The sequence below is a fragment of the Zootermopsis nevadensis genome, unplaced genomic scaffold, assembly GCF_977971745.1.
Source record: "Zootermopsis nevadensis isolate Lab colony 2312 unplaced genomic scaffold, Znev_1.0 Znev_ptg000082l, whole genome shotgun sequence".
In the NCBI taxonomy this organism is placed as follows: domain Eukaryota; kingdom Metazoa; phylum Arthropoda; class Insecta; order Blattodea; family Termopsidae; genus Zootermopsis; species Zootermopsis nevadensis.
The window spans coordinates 362,430-375,938 of NW_028259213.1; the positions used below are offsets into that span (position 1 = coordinate 362,430).

Sequence of the window (13,509 nt, forward strand, 5' to 3'; positions counted from 1 at the left end):
TATGCATATACTGAAAAATGTGAAATGATTCAGCATCTGTGCGTCAGTCACCAAGATCCACTTATCATCTGACTTACTCATCACCCAGATGATGGAGGCTGCAAGCATCTCAGCAATATTATGGTAAAATTAGGATGAGCGAAAAAACATACCCAGACTTTTCAGTAAGTTTGTTGAAGGAATCTGACTGATGAAGAAATGTGTGTCTTCCAAAACAATTCATCGAAGATGTCAATGGAAGCCCAGCGACACCAGAAACAAAAAGATCACAACATCAAAATGCTGATACGTTTTTCTAATTTCAACAGAAACATCCATTATAAAACTGTTAATATAAAAGTACACATACATAAACAGTTCTGTCAGTACAAAGTTCCTCTGTTACGGATGATGGCACAGTACAATCTGTTAAATCATTCTCCATAATTTCAAAATCGCAGGTTGTATCATTTAGAGGTTATGAATCTCGATGTAAGGTTATGTGTCGTACTTGCAATTTACATTTCTTAAAAACTAGCAGAACATAAATCAAGTTCTGTATGAAATAAGCAATATTGCTATAGACATCTGCAACATTTCAGAAATATCTTTTGACAGAAGAAACAATTAGCAGACCTCAAATAGGTAAGTTGTTTCAAAATTTCAAAAAAATAAAATGACTTTCATCGAAGATACTGAAATTTTACAGTCTAACAGTAAAGCAGATAAAAAGTTATACAAATTAGGGAACTTGTTTACAAATAAATCAGACATCTCACCAAATGTAAGTTAATAAGGATGGATTCTCATTCTGATACAAAATCTTAAGAACCGACATACTGCTGCAAAATTTGTGTCATCTGCTGACTTACAAGCAGAAGTAGAGTCAAGTCGATATGTCGAAACTCCTGGAAAACTTCAGAAAGAACCTTATTTCCTTTCCAGTGATAAAACAATGGTTCATGGGAACCCCAAAACAAATCTTCAAAATTAACAGGTGTAGTATGATGAATCATAAAAGAGGCCAGACGAGTTCACTCAAATGCAAGGAGCACGTAGAATGCCCTCCTCTTTTGATGTAAACAGAAATCTGTATTGGGAGTTTATTTCATATATAAGTTTTTCTAAATAAAATTTTGTGATTCCTTTCTTCACTCTGTTGTTTGTGCAGAAATTTCTGACAACCATTCCGGCTGTTGTGCATTTCTTAACATATTCCTTCGCATCTAGTATTGCGCGACTTTTTGTTCTTCGAAAAACTCAATTTAGAATTCAAAGCGAAAAGGTTTCGATGACATCAATGAAATAAAGGGACAATCAAAGACAAGGTTTTCAAAATTCCACAGCAACTTATGAAATTACAGAAGCTCGGTATTTGCTGTAACAGGTTTGAAAGGGTACTTCAGACAGAACAGCATCGAATAGCCAATAAGTACTGAGATAAAATTTCAGTATGGAAATTTAACTTGTCACATCTCGTGACACTGGCTATTAATGAAACAATAGGAATGTGATTCATCACAGCAACTGCAGGATACAGAATGCCGGATCTTAAATGTAACAAAGATAATAAATAATAAATATGAGGACAACATGAAAACTATGAAAATATGCATGAGAACAGAATTCCAAAGCCACTTTATCAACATAAACCGAAGAGTACAACAATCCAGGAATGCCTGAAAAAAAATACAGAATAACTTTAATCCCTGTGCATGGGGCAGGCCAAAACTTAATCCATAATGTTGATGTTATTCGTGATGAGACGAAACACCTTCGAAAACCAACGATTATAAAATTCAAGTTTTAGATCCTTTACAGCAACACATTCATAGAAACAGGCCAAATCTTTGGCAAGACGAGAGGACAGTGTTACTTTTGACAACTTATTCCTGTCCGAAAAAACAAATAACAGTGTTCAAACATTTACCATACTATCCACATTCACATTCCCACAAGAAAAAAATCTTAAAGAAATTTCATTTTCAATCATCTGGAATAAATTCAGAGCCATGTGATTATAATAGAATTGTCAGAATATGTAAAGTCATAAGGGGCATAATTTAAAGCTGACCAATTCATTAAAGCTTGGTGAAAATAATATTTCTTTTTCAGCCTACTTCCCTTTCTCATCTATCTAAATGCTGCTCTACAAACACAGAAATATGGACAACTGTCCCTCCCCTAAACTCGATCGGAGGTTAATTTTTCAATTGCCCTCGTAAAATGATTTCAGTTTCCAGAGTCAGCATCAGAAGCAGGGGATTTCGAATACAATTGATTTTACTGTTCAAAAATGTGTAGGTGAGAGCCATCTGCAAATCACTGCACGGCTACATAAAAAAAACAGAAAAATAGGCTTTATGAGATGGTTCTTTATAATGAAAATCAAAGGTTCCTGAACAGCTTACTATGCTAATCATTCCACTACCAAAGGGCACAAGTGACTACTTTATTCCAGCAGAGTTATTAGGATGTCTTCCAACTACCCCTCCACACATTTGCAAATGCACAGAGGTTATATCAGTTATGGTTTCAGGTGGAGACAAACACATACGAAAAGTTAGTCGTATGATAAACAATAGATAAGTACAAGATTTTCATTTGAAAACCAAACACAAGAACACAGGAATACTTAGGAGGAAAGTACTGAAACATTAGGTGAGAATTAATTTTTCTGTAGCTTTCAGGTTGCCCATAACGTTACAGATATTGCAAGACATCTACATTTCAAATTTGGAACCTTCAACTATTTCCAATACTGAAAAAAAATTGAAGAAGTCTTCATACTTCCTGCCGTGAAAACCTCAAATCTTACAGAAAAAAAATGTAACTAAAATCTGGCACAGAAACAAGAAGCATGTTATTTTTATTTCCAATAATTTTTTAAAACAATGAATAACAGTTCTAAATCAAATTATTTCAGTAAACAAAATGACCACATTAACTTAGATTGTAAGAAACAGCTGATTCCCTCACGCACTGAGTTAGCGATGCACGATCACTTAAAACAGTAAATTTCTACACTTACCTCTAAATTCACCATATTCTTGTGAAGCTTCTTTAAGGATCTTAAACTTATTGCAGCTTCCATCTGTTACATCACTCCATTTGGCATTTAGATGTGTGAACTTCCTTGCAACATTCTGAACGCAGTTGCCTCCACTGCTCCGCAAAACAGATCACTTCCTGTGAAACACAAAAATAAGGAGAAACAAAAAAGCTGTAGATATAACAGAATTATGATGCCAGTTCAATAAGTTCCAATAATAAAGTTTACTGCAGCAATCGTGGGCACTGAAATGAGAAACTAGTAATTTCTTATATGAAGAAGCATCACTGGGAAACATGTAATGTGCTGCATATGACACATGCTCCACAAGTATGTCCGCTAGACAGTGCCGAAGTATAACGTGGTTAATTTTTATGTCAGTCGGGAATTTTTGTAGTCAGCAGTCAAAATGTCAACATCAGAACTTATGTAAATAAAGAACAACAAACAGTTGTCTTTATTCGAATGCTTAGCCCTCACACAAACGCTGGTTCTTAATCATAGTGAAAATAATGTTCACAAATTGAAAAATTGGTATAAATTTACAGTTCATTGCATGATACATTCCTAAGAAACATGAATGTTTTGTTATAAAGATTTATAAACTTAATGACATGACTGGCTACACATGTGACATTGAAAAATCTCACTATGAGAGTAGCAATAAACTTTAAGAGGAAAATCTTTTCTCTTCTATGGACTTATGTCAGTCAGAATCATACGATAATGACAGGGGAACTTTGGTAATTAGACACTAAAACTGAAATGGAGCTGTCTCAACAGCAGTGATATCGAAAGGCTAGCAAGATGTGAGCTTACTAATCCAAGTACATGAAAACAAATTAATATGTTTTGTTAATGGAAATACGTCGCAAACAGCATGCATAAAATTTACATAGACTCCACTCTATTTTCTGCTTTTGTCTTACTATTCAGTTATAAAATTCACAGCTACAATTAATTTATAAAGGTCTTGGATAGAAATCACCAACATTCTTCTCTCTGCAATACAGCCTCTTCCTTCAGAAACAGAAACTTGTTCAGCTGATCGTAAATTTGATTATTCTTATGAGAGTTGAATACTCATCACTGCGATCACAAAATCCTGTTATTTATTCCGAGTCACTTCAAAGCAGAAGTCATGTATAATGTCCTGAAGTTTATATAAATTGCATGAAATGACATGTTCGAAATAGTTCTTACTTTACGTCCTCCACACAAGGGAAAGATGACACACATAAACTCAACAAACGCTCAAATAACGTCACATTAACTTGCACGCACTCGCAATATATGACACAAAATATATACAACAGGTACGCCATTTTCTCATACGCAGGGACGGCAACATCTGAAAAGCAGCGAACAAATCCCGGTATCGCGGGAGAATGAGGGATATTCGATTATCATTCTTTGCGCACCGTATCAGACTGTGCTGCCATCTACCGACCACGGATCTGAAGTAGATCTACGTCGAAGCACACTACATTGACCTGCTGTCTGAAATGCAGCCTGAAATACCTCACATACTGTAATATATGTATGCCAGTAGTTCCTCAGAAATGTTAGATGTGCTATTATCATTCTATTTCTTAATAGGTTTCCCAAACTGTCTCCTTCCTTTACATTTCTGGATCAGAACTTTGTATTTCTCATATGCCGCATATATGTTCCATGATCGCCTATCACATCCTACTTAATTCAACTGCACTAAAAGTTTTACGTAAAAATAAATTAAGAAGCTTCTTATTATGTAATTGTTCCCAGTATACTGTTACCGCATCTCTTCTAAAATCTCAAACATATTCCAAGACCTGTACTCTCAAACTCTCTTCTCTTTTATGAGAGACCAAGTTTCACACCCCAAAAAACAACAGGCAGAAAGACTCTTGCATATTTCGATCCTAAACACAAAAAAGGTATAAACATACTAAATGGAGGGAATTCTAAAACCAGATAACTGAACTGGAAGTACAGTTAAATATTAAATGAAAGAAAACCTTAAATAACAACATTAAATAAACAGGAAGGAAGACTGAAAGAGCCAATCCATTCAACACAGTGTTTTTGGTCTGATGGCAGACTCAAAACACAGTTTCATTCACGGAATTTAGAAAGTAAAATACAAACCTGGCCTACTAAACACTTTTCTACTGAACTGATGGATATATTTTGTTTGTTTGAATAAACTATAATGTGGGTTCAATAAACGAAGGGATAGGAAATTTATTAGGGTATTATTATTTTTGATAAAATTTGCTAGAATTAATTTCGGCTTTAAGGTATACAAACGAAAAATTTTCCAACTTAAATCACCAATAATCAACCTTATATCAAAATCTGAATAGCACCAAAACATCAAATTTATATGAGAGCATGCATTAATGTTGATAAGGGACTCCAAATTTCAACATATATTTTAAAAACCTATGTACACAAGTAACCATTGTCAACAAAAATTGTAAACCACTGATATAAAAAGTAATAACCCTTATGAATAATAAATTCTGCAGCATTCGGTGGTTTAGAAGATATTCTCTAGGCGGTGTGCACAAGAGTGTCCTCCTTAACCTCAAAAAAGCCTAACCATCGAGAGTCAAGCCAATCTTTGTACTTGATGCGAGTCTCTTTGTGAGCACTGACTTCTCATACTTGTCCTTCACATTCATTTAGAATATGTTGGGATGTACACAAAATATAATTTTAGCTCTCCATTACCTTATATATGTATTCCTAATATATTAATGGACATGAATGAATAAGTCTTCATTACCACTAAGAAATTCATCACACATTTGTACATTCACCAAGATTTCATGATCTCACAGCAACAGGTATCAAGAAGACAGTTTTCTGTCATCGTGTACCATGTAATCTTATTGAAACTGACATTTCAGAGGTGGTTACTGCCTCCACCACAATCCAAATGTGTCTTATTAGAAATTTAATCTGCTCTAATTTCAAGATGAATATTACTGCGATTGTATCTCATTACTGTAGAATTTGAGGTTATGGTGATAAGTTTAAATGGTGGTGTGCCATGCAGTCTTGTGATTACATACCAAAATTCCAGAGAAGAAAACAGTCTCCATTTTCAGGGCTTAAGATGGATGCTACATCTCGCCTCAATACTGTCTGTGGCACAAAATTCTGCAGGGAAGTTCAACATGGGAAAGAAAAATACAATCTGCTCTATTGGTTATTGTTTTTACCATATTTCATTGTACTCACCTTGACCTCTTCTGGTGTAACAACTCCTTATTGGATCAGTCTTTCAGAATATTTGTCCAGAACAGGTGACGTGTGCTTTACCTTTCGGTACATCGAGGGCTGAGGGAACATAGGTTCATCAATTTCATTGTTGCCATTATGTCGGTAGCACACCTAGAAATCAAAACACAGATTATGAAAATGTCTTACGACTCTAACATGCAATTATCAATATTGCAAATAGATGGATGGTTGCAAAACTGTGCTTCAAAAGCCATAAAATTAATGTTATATTCAAAGTGTTCTGCCATAAGCAAGCCCTACTTCTCCCTCACTTAAAACAAAATGCTGTATTAACCTAAAAATAGAACTACCCTTAAAGTTACATCATTACTGTATACAAACCTCAGAGAAATTAATTCAGGGTTTGTGAGTTGTTTTATTAAATGTGATATAAATCAGATTTATTTTATATTTATTAATGAAAACAGTTTTACAGTACTTTGTGAAAAAAGAAGTGCAAATATAAATGCAGATTTTAAGAGACCACGACTGACAGACTTCATTAAGGCAACCAAATAAATGGAAAATTAAAGCAGAATAGAGGTGTCAGAATCAAACACAAAACACAAGCATTTATATCCACTTCCGTTTCCAAGAGAAATCACAGTCTGTTATACCAACACTGTCCACAGTTTACGCACGATGTACACAATGCTTTGGGAGTTGACGATATTCCTGTCTTCAGATGGTTTGTTGTCATGCTGACATAACTTAACCTTTTATAATTACTTTTTAGTGACAGCAGCTGGGACTGAACCTGTGACATCTAAATACTAGCTTAGTACCTAACCACAGCAGATCAGAAATAGTTTGGTCATAACTCCTCAAACATGGCGTACAATCAGGACAATATCCAGCCATAAATCAACGACTCCCACAAACCTTTATAGAATCACTATTACATATATAATGCAACAGTTGGCACCTCTGCTTCCTGTTCATGCCTTATAAATCCACCCAAAACTGTTCATTTGCTTCATATGAGATGGTCAGAGCATTTGGCCAGCCCAGTGAATCATTGAATAGTACCCTCCGGTCTGAGCCAATCAATTCCAGCCTTTCAAATATCTCCCCAGTCTGTCCAGTACATGCAACTGTATAAAAACAAAATTGTTTTTACACAAGGGAACTCATAAGCCAAAAAAATCATATTTCTTGTATTAAGCAGAACTTTCAGACTGATCGAGGAGAAACAAAACCTGGTTGATGAAAATGGGGAGAGAAGGGGAAAACTAGTAAGAGTTCCCTTAGTATACAAGTTGTATATAAATCTGAATAACCCTGCACAAAATCGAAATAATCACATTAATAAGGAGACATACCAGAAGAGGAGGGTGATGTGCTGTTTCATAATTTCCTGACTTTTCTCCTGGGAAATTCAAAACTCACAGAAAATTGTAATGTGAAGTTCGGTGATGATTCACACCTTCGCCTGCCAGATAGTTTACGTAATCCAGCCTCAACCTACCTAGAAGTTTCAGCTACAAAAGTAACAAAATAATTATCAAATAAAATAATAAATTCTTTAAAAATCCAACAAATTTCAAAGGCACAAGAATTTAACTTTTAGTCAAAAAATTTCATGCTTAAACAAAATCTGAAATTTCATTATCATTTCCACACAAAAGCAATCATAAGACCCCTCTAGTCACTTTGGCTCAATCAACATCTGCATAACCACTTATCTAAAATCAATTTTTAATATTATACTCTTATCTATGCATATGTCTGCCAAGTGGTCCCTTTCCCACCCCAATAGAGTCTGTACAAGTATTATAAAGATCACAGCTGTTTACATATATGGTAAAGACTTTATATTTGGAACCAAATTACCTACTCACCGGCTAAAACACAAAACAAAACTCTTCATAACTATGTTACCTTACAACTTGCTCTTTGCTCCCAAAAGCCAGCATAATTACATCAAAAGGTTCTGGATTTAGCTTCTCTTTCAGAGCTGTAACTACATCGGAATGAATTCTCCCTGTAGGTTCTACTCCCAGTGTTCAATAGATGTCACTTTACTCAGTATTAGCCGAGTTGAAGGAAACTGCTTCTTGGTCAGGTCTTCGTACTTATTTTCAACTGTTGGTGTTAGCTGAATCTAAGAGAATCAAGAGAAAACAGAATTGAAATATAAATCTTATAATGCTCACCACTTTGCAAGATGTGACAAGCAATTTTTCTCAAAAATTTCGATTCCAGCTATTTGAACTCTTCGTTTGATTACTGTACTGAGTGCCCAGTTCTTACATTAATATAAGAAGCAGCCATTATTTTGTGAAATTTCACTTTATGGTTCTGCACATACTGAAATTTGCATAATTTATTCTGCAAATATTCAACATAATTATTTATTTATTATCACAACTTTAAATCTTATTGGGTAGTGTCTTTAGAAGGGCTGGACTACATTTTTTAATGAATATTTCTAAATTATATTTTAACGTTATACCGAATGTTAATAAAATGTCTCTGTGCAATGTTACGCCTCGCTTATGATCTGCCAGTATTGCCAATGCCGCATCGTCAAACTGACAGTGTTTGCCGGGTCGTACATTACTACATAAACCGTGCGAATGACTGCATGGACACGTTGCGGAAATGAATCCACGCAGAGCGACGTGACAAGACGTAACATTTGAACCTGTGGGATGCAGAGACATTGAGTACTCAAGAACATGGAAAACCAGTGCTCATTAATACCATACCTTGGAAAAGGGACTAAACTGAAAATTTTCAAAGGATATAATCCCTCATTAGTCAAAACCATGGGTGGTTTGTTACAATGGAAACTATTTCTTAGCAAGAAACAATATACAGAATATGGAAATTGTGATAGTACTCTGAGATCTTAAAGGCAGTGGTGCATTATCTCTCTGCTTTTCTTCTGCTCAACACATTTCAATTGTATCACCTTTGATTATTCACGTATCAGTTCAGTTTTTAAAGTAAAAACCAGAGCAAGGCACATTTAATCAGACTTAAAGTAACAGATGCTGGAGAAAGCAATCCACAATATAATATAATACATTCAAACACAATGTCCACATTAGGTTTTCCTGCACTGAAATTATATAAATAAGAATAATTAATAATTCACTTCAATAAATATTGGGTTTATATTGTTCGATCAGCATGCTTCATATCGTACATTCAAGACTCATTTATCACCGTCACTGGAGCAAGACAGTCTCACCCAGGCAGCACATTATGACAAACCTAGTCTGAGAAGCTTTGTATCTGACCAAAAGACTTTGCTTTATTCGGAATAAAGAAATTAATTCAATTTAACTAATGTGAAATCAGGACTCACACTTCCTTTTGGTACAACACCCACTCGAGCTGTGAAGTCTGGCAAGTCACTCAACTTCACTGGGTCTGTCACATCTTTGAGCTAAACAGAAACATTCTGCATTACGTCAAATTCTTTCATACTTTCTAAAGCAACAGACATCAGAGAGCAAAGTCTTTCTTGATAAGCTAATGGTAATTCAGTCGTGATATTTACATGTTTATAAGAACCTGCCACTGGTCCTTAAAACCATGATTAATATTTACCTATGACACAAGTTCTGCAATCTGAAAATGACAGCTCAACGTCTAGCAGAAATCACAAATTATTCACAAACAAGGATTAGTAAAAATACAAATAATATTATTTCCACTTTCTCTCACACAATATTACCCTTTTTCTGTTTCATTAATGATCCAAATGAATTAATCTTTTAATATCCTATGTATTTCCTATGGTCGCTATATTAAAATATAACTTATTACGGTACTTTGGGATGATTCAGGAAAAGCCATTTAAAGATATAATCAAAGAATGTGTAACTGCCTGATTCAATTTGCAGGTTCATTTAAAAAGAATGCAAGGATTAATTCATGACAATAGGGATATTTTATGAATGTCTATAGAATGCAGGAACTTTCGTATTAACTGATAAGACCAACAGCTACACAAGGACAATATACAACAAGAATGGAATATTTTGGGACTTATAGTATAAGGAAATCCATCAGCTTAGCAAACAGAATAGAAATTTAAAGACTACATTTGCATTAACTTTTATAAAAAAATATTCATTCCACTTTTCCAAAACGTTTAGTAAAGAAAGTTTCTTAATTTTGAACAAATGATCACTACTGGTGCTGTAATTTCATCTGCCCAAGATATTAGCACATAAATAAATATGGATATTAATTTAAGCAATTCAATTATGGTGATAATGTTACTAGACTGCTACAAAAAAAATTATACAAAAAAATCTAAACAATACTCAGGAGTTTAAAGAAGCAAAGATACAAAAACAAGGCTTTCAATGATGAGTACTTACAAATGCTATTGGCCAGAAAGGACAACAGTACACATATCTCAAAACACACTGTTTACCCCAGGAGTTCTTCTGAAGAGTGATGGTGTTTCCACTTGCACAAAATCACAGTGATTGCACAGGTATTCTCTCATGCTCATTAGGACTTTGGAACGAAGGTCTAACCTCAATTGCTCCTTAGCCTGTAAAGAAGATTTTAATTATCACCATAAGCAACATTTTCACATCAATGATCGAAATTAATTTTATTTTGGTAAATCACTGAAGAGAAAGTTATGATGTATATGGACAGAAAATGTCATTACAGTAAAATGAAGAAAATTAAACCACAATATCTTTCTACACAGTACATAACACAAAACCACTGAAATCTTGGTCTACCATTTAAAACATTAGATCTGTGAACAAAAACACTTAAGTATACACAAAACTACGATTATAAACCAATACATAACTAAGCAGAATTTGCTCATTTTGACAAGCGATGTCTTTCCTTCGCTGTAACAGCAATATAAACTGTAACCGGCAGCCATTTGTGTTGGTTCGCATGTGAAGAGCCATCTCTGAAACAACTGATGAGGTCTTACGTCGGTTCTAATGATGCGGTCGGCAATACAACACTCCTTTTTCACGCTCTGGTTTGAACATTGAGCGGGAGCAGACTCAGACAGAAATCGTATGTTGGGAAGCTAGACGATGTCTGAAATAAATAATTTCAGTATGATGCATGTTGAATGTATATTCTTATAAGTACTTTCGTGTACCTGATCAAACAACCACATTATATGCACCCTAAATTATGTATGTCTACTATTTTAGCTCGTAAGAGACAAAGCAAATTATGTAAATGTGAATTAATTCTTAAATAAGAAATATAATGACCATTTCAGTCATTTGATATTTAAATTATATGTCTGATAACGTTATTTTAAGTAGGTATGTACTATCTAATGGCGACGATATCGAAACGTCGTGATTTTAAAATGAAATAATGCATTTTTAGTGACGAAATGTATAATATCTAGATCGGACTGAATATATGTCAATATTTAAGATAAAGTCTCCGAGAGAAAATATGGGTTTTTTCTTACAGTTTTCAATTTGTACATTTTGGAAAGTGTTTCGTAAAGTAATTTAAAGGTTAGAATATTTAACGACCACACCACGGGAGTTAATAATAATCATAAATTCAATAATACGTTTAACCCTTTGAAGCCGAAGCTCGTCTGAATATTATTTATGAATTCAGTCCGTACCGCGAAGAAAACACTACACCTCACCATTACGAAAATCAGCTGGGTTAACCCTTTGAAGCCGAAGCTCGTCTTCATAATATTTACGAATCGAGACCGTACCGCGAAGAAAACACTTCACTTAACCATTAGAAGTCGAATCAGGCGGTACCACGTAAGATTTAACAAAAGAACATCCCGATCGAAGCCTTAATTCCATTGAACAAGTCAAGCGGACAACGTGCGACGTCATTTAGACCTGCTGTGAATCTTTGTTCTGTAATACGTTTCTGCTCAGAGTTTAAAAGAGGATGAAATTCAGGAGTATGTCTGAATCAGAGAAGAAAGTTATCGGCGTAGAACGGATTAAAACAAACTTTTTTAAAAACATCCACTGTTTTCAACCTAAGGCTACAAACTTTTATCTTAATGTAGATCTCGTTAGGGAACATATGATTCAGGGACTTCGAAGGGCGACAATTTGTGGAGTCGGTTTATTCCTTGAACACTTTTATAGAGTTAGAACTACTTCAGAAATCTGTAACTTCAAGAGGGCTCGTTAACTGAGTACGACGCAGTGCAGACGTATGTAGGAGTGGCCCCATCCGCATTACCGCCATTAAAAAAAACATCGGTACCTATTTGATAGCCTAGTGGTCCCTAGAGCAATAGAGCGAGTCTGCAAACTGTGACGGTGAATAATACATTGGTCAGTAAGCTTATTATCGTAGTCTAAGACAAGATGGTGGTTTCATAATTGTATGAGATGGACGGGGTATTCAGCACGCAGGAGAGAAGTAGACATTATTTTAGTAGGAAGGCCTGAAAGGAAAACCCGCCTGGGAGACCAGGCATTGATGGGGGATAATATTAAAATGTCTTCTCAGTAATAGGGTGCGTTGTTTCAAGAAGTGGTCTACACTGGGATTCGACGTTTTACCTGTTACTTGTGGAATTGTGGGTTACAAAGTGAAAACACTTTGATGAAAGGACTCGGTCTTTCGTGTCGTGAATTTCTTCGTCGTCGTTGTCTTCCATTGCTCTTGTTCTGACGAGGAATGAGATTCCCCTGACAAAGCTGTGCGTGTCTGTGGCGTTCCTGCTAGCTCCGGGCAGAACACAGGGTCCAACTAGTCTGCGTACCAACACCCTCAAGAATTCATTACGTTCTCAGTGTATATACGGCATTTTATGAAATTATATTGGCGCATTGAAATCACAGTTAACAACTGAGGAGGTAAGGTCTCTTCTTTTCTTTTTTGGAAAATTTTCTCATATCCAACCAACGACAAGTGCCTAAGAATGGTTTCTCTCAAGATACGAAGTACAGATTATAGCTACTGCAGACTTTTCATACTTGTAAGTGCACAAGATCGAAAGATCCATCTATTTCGACGTACGAATGTTTCATCATCACTGGTAAACCGAAGCAACGTGTACCCTCACAAGCTCGGAATATGATTGCAGTTGGCTCAAGACTAAGTAACGAAAGAAATTGTGGATTGTGTGTGTTCCTACTAATGATGGGATGTAGTTAATAAATAAAAACCCAGTTATCTTTGTGACTGATTACAGCGACTTCACTGAGCAGTTTCCAGTTTTTTACGTTTCCTGTTCGAAAAAATGTTCAGAAATA

General features: G+C 35.2%; 1 protein-coding gene across 21 annotated transcripts in view; it reads right to left on the minus strand.

Annotated features, from left to right (window-relative positions):
* LOC110827052 (uncharacterized) overlaps positions 1-13,509 on the minus strand; it is a 158,418-nt gene that overhangs the window by 9,814 nt on the left and 135,095 nt on the right. For 9 of the 21 annotated variants that reach the window (XM_087341585.1, XM_087341591.1, XM_087341595.1 and 6 more), the window contains 8 exons: positions 10,701-10,823; positions 9,621-9,701; positions 8,186-8,408; positions 7,627-7,785; positions 7,187-7,398; positions 6,263-6,415; positions 3,011-3,168; positions 153-206 (listed from right to left, as the gene is read on the minus strand). In XM_087341585.1, coding sequence (XP_087197711.1) covers positions 8,298-8,408; positions 9,621-9,701; positions 10,701-10,823 — 315 coding nt within the window. In that variant the 3' untranslated portion in view covers positions 153-206; positions 3,011-3,168; positions 6,263-6,415; ... (1 more) ...; positions 7,627-7,785; positions 8,186-8,297. The other 12 variants (XM_087341587.1, XM_087341592.1, XM_087341583.1 and 9 more) reach the window with 9 other exon arrangements.